Source organism: Alosa sapidissima, chromosome 14, assembly GCF_018492685.1.
Source record: "Alosa sapidissima isolate fAloSap1 chromosome 14, fAloSap1.pri, whole genome shotgun sequence".
Lineage (NCBI taxonomy): Eukaryota > Metazoa > Chordata > Actinopteri > Clupeiformes > Clupeidae > Alosa > Alosa sapidissima.
In genome coordinates, this window is record NC_055970.1 from 23,887,951 (window position 1) to 23,898,423 (window position 10,473).

The 10,473-nt window shown below is 43.4% G+C and overlaps 1 protein-coding gene across 2 annotated transcripts; it reads right to left on the reverse strand.

Moving 5' to 3' along the window:
• Positions 1-752: 752 nt before the first annotated feature.
• Positions 753-5,111, reverse strand: LOC121681792. Of its 2 annotated transcripts, none has more exons than XM_042061718.1 (6): positions 4,978-5,111; positions 4,410-4,754; positions 3,762-4,088; positions 2,190-2,246; positions 2,038-2,087; positions 753-1,680 (listed from the first exon to the last, which is right to left on the reverse strand). In XM_042061718.1, exons 1-6 carry the CDS (start codon positions 5,024-5,026, stop codon positions 1,552-1,554), a joined length of 957 nt encoding a protein of 318 aa, XP_041917652.1. In that variant the 5' UTR covers positions 5,027-5,111; the 3' UTR covers positions 753-1,551. The 2 variants fall into 2 exon arrangements, with proteins under 2 accessions (XP_041917652.1, XP_041917651.1); XM_042061717.1 differs by having other exon boundaries at positions 2,190-2,303; positions 4,978-5,110.
• Between the last annotated feature and the right edge of the window lie 5,362 nt (positions 5,112-10,473).

Genomic DNA, 10,473 nt, shown 5'->3' on the forward strand with positions numbered 1-10,473 from the left:
TTGTGACTTTTTGGACTCGCCCACTCTGTCAAAGAGACGTGAATCATGTTTTGGCCTACAAACCTTTTAAAATATCGAAAACGGATCATTGATCAGGGAAAAAAAATATCATGGATCAGGAAAAAATAATTTTCCTCAGCCCTCCCCCAGGCCAAAAAATTTCTCCTGGGCCTTCCCCTAAGGCTTAAAAAAATCTCTTAGGCCCTCCCCCCCCGGGAAATATCGTACAGTCCCTAATGGAGGCAGTGTGAATACGCTAACCTGTTCTCTTTTAGTCAAATGCACTTGACATTAACCAATGGGAACCTGTCTTTGGTGATGTCATCGTCCAAAAATTAAAATGGACTGGCATATGCACATGCCCCACATACAGTGTGTGGGTTCTGATATTTCTGTTTGGCTGTGGTTACAGAGGTGTAACTTCCTTTTGTGGCCAGCACATGAATCGGGCGGCGAATCAAGGACTTCCCACTGCTCTAGGTGTGTATGTGTGCTCCTAGTGTGGGTGTGCTCGTAGTGAGCTCACTGCTCTGAGTGTGTGTGCCCCCGGATGGGTTAAATGCAGAGAAGAAATTTCTAGTAGGAAACTTCCTACATGACCATACAGTACAACTTAACTTAAAAACAAAATTAGTTTGAGCTGCAGTGATGATTTGAAAGCATTCATTGTCAGAACTAAATGCCTCGCCTGACTTTAATCAAGATGAATGAAATTTCATCCACTATACAACAAAAACGGCATAAGTGAAGAATACTTTCATAATGTTTATTTATTAGAACATTATTCATCATGCAACAGAGCATAATACATTAACACATACAATTAAAAAAAAAAACATCAACATTCTAACATGCAATTCACAGAGCCTTGTGCACGCTTTTTGTAGGTAGACACTGCATGATTGACACTGACATTGGTCTGTGTCCATCATACATGTTTTTTGTGCTGCAGCACCTATTTCTAGTACATTTAGCTCAGTGCAGACAGAAACAATAACATGTTTCTTCCCTACCTGTTTATCTTTTGCAAACGCTAACTTACTGGCCAACCAAAATGGAGGAAAGATAGGACATACAATGTCAACAGTGTGAGCATAATGGAAGTGGTTGCAGAAAGCTTTGCTAACCTGGCAACAGTGAATACTGAGAGGCACTCTAAAATAGGGTGTTTGGAGCTGGAAAAAAGACTTGATTGGACTCTGCATGTGTATGCAGCAGCTGTTAGCATCATGCTCTTTCAGTTCAGCTACAAAGTCAACAAAGCCTATGATTAGAAATCAAGACTACTCATGATGACCTAGATCTCAGGGCCAGTTGTGGAGTGGTCTGAAGAACTGCCCTGTTGCTGCTGCAACCCACTGACTGTTATTGTCATGTATATGGCAATACATTTGAACTTGCAAGTCAGAGAGCTTAATGTTCTCAGATACTCCATCAATGACCTGACTAAACACTGTACATAAAAACAATCTAAGTTATTGTTAGTGCATTCTAGAACATCAGCATAATCTATTGGTAATCTGAGAAAATAATCTGAAAAGGGGAGTGAATTTAGGACCTAGTTGATCTGATATCAGAGTAGGTGCTTTCCTGCGGTGGCGGTCTCTTCTTTCTGCCAGTCTTGCTCCTCCCCTCAGTGAACTGCAGGGCTGCATAGTTGAGCATCTCTGCATCACAGTCCTAGGAAACACATAGTCACCTGAGTCATCTGAGCAGATAGATTTAAACTATTTGGGGCAAACATTCCATCTCAATGGTAACCCTTTGTCCAGTTCCCAGCGTGTTTGCGGTGAACTGTCATCAAACTGTTTATGAGTGATTGCAAACCTTGCGGAAAATTCAAGGCAAACAGCTGTTTGCAAACGTTCACGAATGTTCAGCTATGTTTGTGAATTTGAACGCATCTCAGGACAGGTTTTACATCTAAATGATTATATTAATAAGAATATAACAAGAATAAAGAATAAGACAATGAACTATATGAGCAAAAAATAGATGATAAATTTAACCTAATTAAAACCATAATATTTTCTTTACCTGGCCCATTGACTGTGCCCTCAAAGGCTTGTGGCCCTGTGTGGTGTTCACTGGTAAAATATCAATAAACGCAAAATGATCAGTAAACTGAGCTCCCGCACACATAAACCACTATTGTTTTCATCGCTTATGTTTAATTAGCATGTTCTTACCTTTGCAGTCTTTACATGTAGTCTTTTTATATCTTACATAGGCCAGGAGGATTAGTGCTGCAATACACAGGGCCAATGCAGCTCCCAAACTAACAATTACAGGGTCCATTGGCTCTGAAAGAGAGTTTAGATTTAAAAGATAAAGTACCCCCCATGAATACAGTATGTCATGATGTGACAACATTACTGAATATTGAGAAGTTGACATTTCAATAATGTATTGTTCAATTCAAAGAATGTAAAAGAATAAAGAAAGTAGTCTACAAGGAAAAAGTTGGGGAGAAAGTTGTTTTTAGACAGTTACAAGCCTTTTTACAACTCTGTGTTTGAAAAGTTTCAATCTGGTTTTAGATCACATCATAGTACAGAGTCTGCACTGTTGAGAGTTCATAATGATATTACTTTGTTTGTAGATGGTGGGAACCCTGCCGTTTTAGTGCTTTTGGACCTCACAGCGGCTTTTGATACAGTGGACCATGCAGTCCTTCTCTCCCGCCTTGAGCACTGTGTAGGCATCCGAGGCTCGGCACTTACATTAAATGGTTTGACTCCTATCTGACAAACAGGAGCTTCTCTGTCATGCTTGGTGATTTCTCCTCGTCAACTGCTCCTCTCTCTTGTGGGGTACCCCAAGGCTCGATTCTTGGCCCAACCCTGTTTTCCCTTTACATGCTAACCGTTAGGGGCCATTATAAGAAAGCACAACTTGTCTTTTCACTGTTACGCAGACGATGTGCAAATGTATTTGCCTATGAAACTGAATGACAGCGCAGCATTAGATTCCCTACTTAGCTGCATTCACGACATTAAGTTGTGGCTATCACAAAACTTTCTTAACTTGAATGAAGTCAAAACTGAATGCATCATTTTCAGTACTGCTGGGACACCAAACGGTCCAGCTCTGAGTTTGGGAGCTCTGGCTACTTATCTCAAGCCAGCTGTTACAAATTTGGGGGTTACTTTTGATTGTAACATGAAATTTGACAAGCAAATCAGTAATGTGGTTAAAACAAGTTTTTTCCAGCTCCATCTCCTGGCTAAAGTTAAGAACTTTCTTAACAGGCATGATTTAGAAAAGGCTATTCATGCTTTTATTAGTTCAAGACTCGATTACTGTAATGCCTTGTATGCTGGCTTGAGTCAAACATCCATCTCACGTCTGCAACTTGTGCAAAATGCTGCTGCCCGCTTTTTAACAAACACAACCAATTGGTGTTAGAGGTCCCAAGGTCCAGGTATAAACGGTGGGGTGAGCAGGCTTTTGCGGTTTTGGCCTCGAAACTCTGGAATAAGCTACCCCCTGATATTCGGACAATATCGGACATTGGTCTTTTCAAGTCTAAACTAAAGACTCACTTGTTTAGAATGGCTTTTAATATGCTGTAGTGGTGTGACAATTCTAGTTATTTATTTAAGTCTACATGTCAATCTTTTTACTGCTTGATATGCTGTTTTTATCCTTAGCTTCTGATGTGAAGCACTCTGGGCGCCTACTGGTTGTTGTAAAGTGCTATACAAATAAATGTTGATTGATTGATTGATTGAAGGAAAGTATTCATGTTGAAGACATACCTGTTTGTTTTTTATCCAGTTTTGTTCCGTTCCCAAATAGTAGTTGACCATAAGAGACAACAGCACAATAGAAGGTTCCAGAATCAGGTGTTTGTCCCATAGGCAGTCTGTAGACACAACTCTGAGAATTGCTGCAGTTCTTCTCTATGTAAATGCTCATGGGATGGGATCCCCCTGAAGCAGGTCTGAACCAGAACACACTGAGCTCTTTGGTTCTGGTTTCGGTAAATACTGTGCACACCACGGTCTTAGGGTCACTGGAGTGAATTGGGACTGGTACTGGAGTTTGGATCACTGCTGTTAAATCCAATCTGTGGTTTCTGTTATCTGCAATCATTTATAAGCCACGACAAACAAATATTGGGACTGAGTCATATTTCCATGTTACTGTACCTGTTAAATGTTAAATAATTGCAAGAATGTTAAGAAGAAGTTTAAGTCTACTTTCTACATAGACACAATTGTTTGGTTGATTTTGTACATGTAATTAAGCATGTCTCTGAAACACATAACAAAACAATTTAATGGAGTATCGACTTGTAGACAGATTATTTTGCTCTAAGGAAATGCAGTGCATTTGCAACTAATATACATGAGGATGGATAACAAAGAGGAAACTGAACTGAAAAAAATAAATACCTGGCTTACCTCTCAATACCAGAAACGTTCCATTTCCGAATATGGTAACATATGAATCTCTAGTTGCACAGAAATAGGATGCCTCATCCGATGCAGTAGTGTTTTTTATAGTCAGGTGGAAGACACTACCCCCCCTCTGCATGCTGTAATCAAGTTCACTAAACCCTATCTGAAACTCACTGTCTGATAAAACGTGTGCTCGAACCATCACTTGTGGCCTCTCCCCTGGCTTTTGCTTGTACCAGAACATGTATTGACTCCCTTGGGTAAAGTTGCACTGAAGAGTCACCAACTCCCCAAGCTGAGCTGTGATCACTGAGTCAGACTGATGGATCGTTAGTTCTTCAGCAGCATCTAAAAAAGTAAAATATGTCAAATATTAGTCATTATAATTCCTTTTGAACGAGATTATGTTGTATAAGGAAACAAGTTCAAAATGTAACAATCCAAATGTATAGCCTCATATATGGAGGACTCCTTTCCTTGTGATGTGAATTAAAATAATCAATACAATGAAATAACTTATACAGAATATCCATACTGTTACATTGCATGTGAAATGATTCCAAGTACTTACATATTGTCCTGAACAGCATGACAAACCAAAGTATGGTCTTGAAGCACATGTCTGATTTGTGTGAGACTCTTCCTCTGTGTAAAGCAAGATGCTGAATGTAATGTGCTGATGTGTACACTGAAGTGATCACTTTTTTACTTCCTGTTAAATGTTCCATAACCTGACAAACATTTTTCCATTACATCACAGGTTGTTTAAAATCATAAAAAAGAAAAGAAACAATACAATAAATTAAATATAATAAGGAAAACATATTTATGATATATAATACAATGAATGGTGCAAAATTGAATAAACTATACTGTATAAATGTAATGCTGTGAAATTATTCAAAATACAATGTCACATTGACACAATGTTTTTATGGTGTAAAATGTGTAAATGTTCCTTTGTTATGGTACCAGTGGAGAGTTATGGTCAACATGTTATGGTGAATTATGATGATGTAATTGTGTAGCAGACTGCAGTCTTGTGGCATTTGGCTTTTATGAAGTCAAATAAAAAAATGGCATACCATCAAGTACAGTGAACCTGTCTTATTGCAAAACACTTTTTACCATAGCCATCATGGAAATAATTAAAATGTGAATGTAAGAGGTAAATGCACACCATACTGAATTTGCTCCCAGATTAATGTTGTAAATGTGTAGACCTTGTCCAAAATCACAGTCCGTCAAAGTTTTTCCTCCATGTAATAGTGCCCCCTCTGGTGAAATGGTATCAGAGGGAGTGTATTGGTCTCAACTCAAACATTGATTGAGTGGACAACCGAACTCTGCACAATTAAACAAACATAGCCAATAAGGTAAACCCATTTTCAAAAGATCTCATAAGACTCTTTTCATATTGGAGGTTAATTCTAGCATTTCCACATGCCAAACTGAGACATGTGCCTCTCAGTATTCACTGACAAAATTATGCCTGTAGAACACACACACAGAGGCGGACATCCCGGGTTCAGAAAGTAAAAGTCCTGCCAAGTATTTGATCCAACCATTTAGTAAACCAGCTCATGCTAATTAGCAGCCAGGTAGATCAGATAATTAGTGATATCACATGAATATATGGCTTTTACTTTCTGGAACCGGGATGTCCACCTCTGACAGACACACACACACACACACACATAAACAAAGGTCTAATCACTCCGAGGACTTCGATAGTGATATTGCATCCCATTTTCAATTAATTTTGTTACGGTCTTGATCTGACCCATATGATTCACATTGGGCCAGATATGTATCAACTGAACCTCAAATCAGACAGTATTGTCAGTGATTGGATCAGCTAAGACAGCTCTCATATAGGTACTTTCCACCAAAAGAAAAACAGCTTTGTTCCCATTAGCGAACCAACATTTGAACCGGTTGGAGCATTTTCGACCAAACTAAACACGGTTCGGATCGTGGCACTTTGGTTCGGAGCTTGAACAAGAAAATAGTTGTTTTTTCCTGCATACCAAAGTGGGCGTGTCACTTTACCGTTCAGAGGGGAGAAGGCTTAAACCAGACATGTGGACTCGAGTCACATGACTTGGACTCGAGTCAGACTCGAGTCATGATTTTAATGACTTCAGACTTGACTTGATAAAATGCGGCATGACTTGCGACTCGACTTGGACTTGAATACTATTCACTCAAGACTTGACTCGGACTTTGCCTCTTTGACTTGTGATGACTTGACATGTCTCGAATCAAAAACTAAATTTCCTGATCGTGTACCAGTCAACCCAGAGACGCTTTCCCGCGACTAAAAAAAAATAAAAATAAAAAATAGCGGAGACAAGCGGCCAGAGCACAGTTCAGTAGATTACTGCCACTACCCCCACACGCGTTACGCACTGTGTGTAGGGCACCAAGAGACAGAGGAAGGACCAACATTTAGCCAATCGCTAGTAGCTTTACTGCAAACTGATTTGCACTCTTGTTAGAGAACGTTTGTCAAAAAGCACCAACAGCATGTTACATAAAGATGATACTTTTCGAGTCCTCTCCATTAAGATCCAACTTAAACTTATGCTAAGCTACTGCATTTAATTGAGAACACATCTAAGCACGCACGAGAGGGAGAGAAAACGAGTAGGTTCCAGCTGGCTTGTCATTGTTGATGATGATTGATATCTTCTTTTAAATATAAGAAACATATAAAAAGAAATCGTGGAGGCAAAAAAATACGAGATTAGAGGAGATTGTGAATTTATCCGTTTCTCACTAGCCTACTATACTGTTATAAACTATGAGATCCAGGTCACTATGACATAGCTGCACTCACTGTGATTTGGAAAGTGGACAAGAATATTATGAAGAGTTGTCTTTGCCTTGTGTAATGGAACTGGTGAGTCTTGAAGTATTCAATAATTTATTTACATGAAGCACATGATATGCCGATTGAAACGCATTCCACTCAGCTACTGTAGCTAGGTGGCTACTGGCTACCAGGCTCATAATTCACTTTTAATTGCAAACAGAAAATGTCAAGCAAGCATCATGTCATACATGCTTCTCTTTCCAAAGGAATGAAAGCTGTTTGTGCCAACTTAATATCATGCTTATCATTGTTAAAATTGTGCTATACATGTGGCACAAACAAGTTTGTGGACTAGCCATAGGCTATATTTGAACGGAGCTGGTAAAAAAAGATCATTATGAGAACGTGTGGACAGTGGCACACAATGGGCTTAAAGTGACCGTGCACCATTTACAAATTAGATAAACAGCATCAAATGTCTAGTATTTCTTAAGAAATTAATACTTTAAAACAAAATTACTGTCATTATTATCTTTTAAATAATATAAAACTGTTGACCTTGGCTTCCTGTCATGAGCTCTCTCTCTGCCTGGTAACACGTGCTGATTGAAGTCTGATGACCTCCACCTGTTCCTGCTCTGCTCTGCCTCACCCTCGTTACCTACCAGCTGCACTGCATTCACCACTCATCATGCCCTCTATATAAAGCCTTGCTTTTCAGTCCACACTTGTCAGATCGTCTGCAACCAGCACCAGTTACCTGCCTGTTTATTGAAAACGCCTCTGACTCTTTGCCTGTGATCCCGGACCCGCTCGACTACTTCTGTGTTCTCCAGCCCCGGTAATCTTGACCTGCCTTCCGTCCCTCTTCTACGAATACCGCCTAGTCCTTGACTGTACTGCTGCTTCGTTTCAATTGCTGTTGTGTGTGTGTTTCCCCCAGGACTTCCCGGATCATCCAGCTCCTGCCTTCGCTGTTCGGCTACTGGGGGAACACACACACGCAGACTCTTGGAACTCCTGTACCCCCCCCGGAACCCCTGAAACCCCCAACCCTTAAATAAACTTTTGAACGTGACGCAATTGTGGTCCTCGTCCTGTTTGGTGTCTGACAGTACGATCTGACCAAACATGGACCCAGCGCACGGTCGAACCAGCATGGAAACCGACGAACCAGAACCACCCACCGCCATGCAACGCCTGGAAGAGACAGAGAGAGAGGTAAACCGCAACACTGCTGACATTGCCTCCCTACTTCAAGCCGGCTTGAGCCAGCGTCAGCAGTTCCAGCAGCAACAGCAACAACTTGCAATGATCATTCAACTTCTCACCAACCTTTCTCCTCTGCCTGCTCCCACCGGCCCAGCCCCAGCCAGCCTGCTCACCGGCCCAGCACCCGAGTCTCCTGCCCAGTCCACTGCTACCGTGGCTGCCGGAGCCCCAGAACCCAGGATCGGCAATCCAGAGCGGTTCAGCGGCGACCCAACCCAGGTACGGGCGTTCCTGACGAGCTGCCGTGTCCAGTTTACCCTGCAACCCAGGACTTTTGCCACTGAAGGGGCGAGGGTCGGTTACGTGATCACTCACCTGACGGGCCGAGCTCGACTCTGGGGAACGGCGGAGTTTGAGCGCCAGACCCCAGCATGTGCAACCTTCAACCTATTCGCAGAGGAGATGCTCAAGGTATTCGATTTGGAACCCACAATAGCCGAGGCATCTCGGATCCTGATGAGTATTCGCCAAGGCAGAAGGACTGTTGCGGATTACTCCATCGACTTTCGAACCGTGGCAAGTCGGAGCTCCTGGAACATGGAAGCATTGGTGGATGCTTTCCTCCACAGCCTGGCGGACTACATAAAGGACGAGCTGGTTTCCCATGATCAACCCCCCACTCTTGATGAAGCCATTGCTCTGGCTGTCCGCATCGACCGCAGGATCCAGGCCCGCCGTCATGAGAGAGGGCGCCAGAGTCCATCCACCAGCACACGGAGTGTCCCAACTGCCCTTCTGTCCGCACCTGCCACACCATCTAGCCAGCCGGACCAGTCTGAACCGATGGAGATCGGCCGCACCTCCCTAACCCCTGCAGAGCGCCAGCGACGCATCACCTCCAACTTGTGCCTGTACTGTGGTGGTGATGGTCATCGAGTCGCCACCTGTCCAGCAAAAGCCGGAGCTCACCAGATGTAGGAGGAATCCGGATGAGCTCAATGAACATTCAGCCCTCCATCAGCCGTAAACCCCTCATCCAAGTCTGTCTTCACCTGTCTGATTCCACCCACACCCTGGCAGCCCTGGTGGACTCTGGCGCAGAAGCAAACATTATTGACACAGGACTTGCTCGTCAGCTGGGCTTGGAAAGCCATCGCTTGTCCACTCCTGTTCCAGCCCGGGCCCTGGACGGTCACGCAATTGGCACAGTTACCAGCATCACAGCCCCCATCTCAATGATGGTGTCAGGAAACCACCGAGAGACCATCCGCTTCCACCTGCTCAGCTCTCCAGGCCAACCCCTAATCCTGGGCTACCCTTGGCTCCGTCTCCACAATCCTCACCTCGATTGGGCCTCCGGAACTGTGAAAGAGTGGGGAAATGCCTGCCACCTGACCTGTTTGCGTGCTGCCTCGCTGCCCCCCGGCTCAGTACCCCCCAGCATTGCCCACGACATTTCTAATGTTCCTGAATGTTACCATGGGCTCCGAGAGGTGTTCAACAAGACCAAAGCCACATCTCTGCCCCCACACCGTCCGTACGACTGTGCCATTGATCTCCTCCCTGGGACTGCTCCACCCAAAGGTCACCTCTACTCACTATCCCCTCCTGAAAGAAAAACTATGGAGGATTACATCAGGGACTCCCTGGCAGCTGGACTCATCCGCCCGTCTTCCTCTCCTGCTGGTGCCGGGTTCTTCTTTGTGGGAAAGAAAGATGGTTCTCTTCGCCCCTGCATTGATTATCGAGGTCTGAATGATGTCACAGTGAAGAACCGGTACCCTCTGCCTTTACTCACCTCTGCTTTTGAATTGCTCCAGGGATCCACTATTTTCACCAAACTGGACCTTAGAAATGCTTACCACCTAGTGCGAGTAAGGGAGGGTGACGAGTGGAAGACAGCATTCAACACCCACACCGGCCATTATGAGTACCTGGTAATGCCATTTGGCCTCACCAACGCCCCAGCGGTATTCCAGGCGCTGGTGAATGATGTGCTGCGGGACATGCTGAATAAATTCGTCTTCGTGTACCTGG

What these genes read in the sequence shown, in the direction of transcription:
- LOC121681792 (XM_042061717.1), bottom strand. Translation starts at nt 5,026, where the DNA reads ATGTGCTTCAAGACCATACTTTGGTTTGTCATGCTGTTCAGGACAATA. An exon ending in CATGCTGTTCAGGACAATAT is followed by an intron (nt 4,755 to 4,977) that starts GTAAGTACTTGG and finishes TTACTTTTTTAG; the next exon opens with ATGCTGCTGAAGAACTAACG. An exon ending in TACATGTAAAGACTGCAAAG is followed by an intron (nt 2,088 to 2,189) that starts GTAAGAACATGC and finishes ATATTTTACCAG; the next exon opens with TGAACACCACACAGGGCCAC.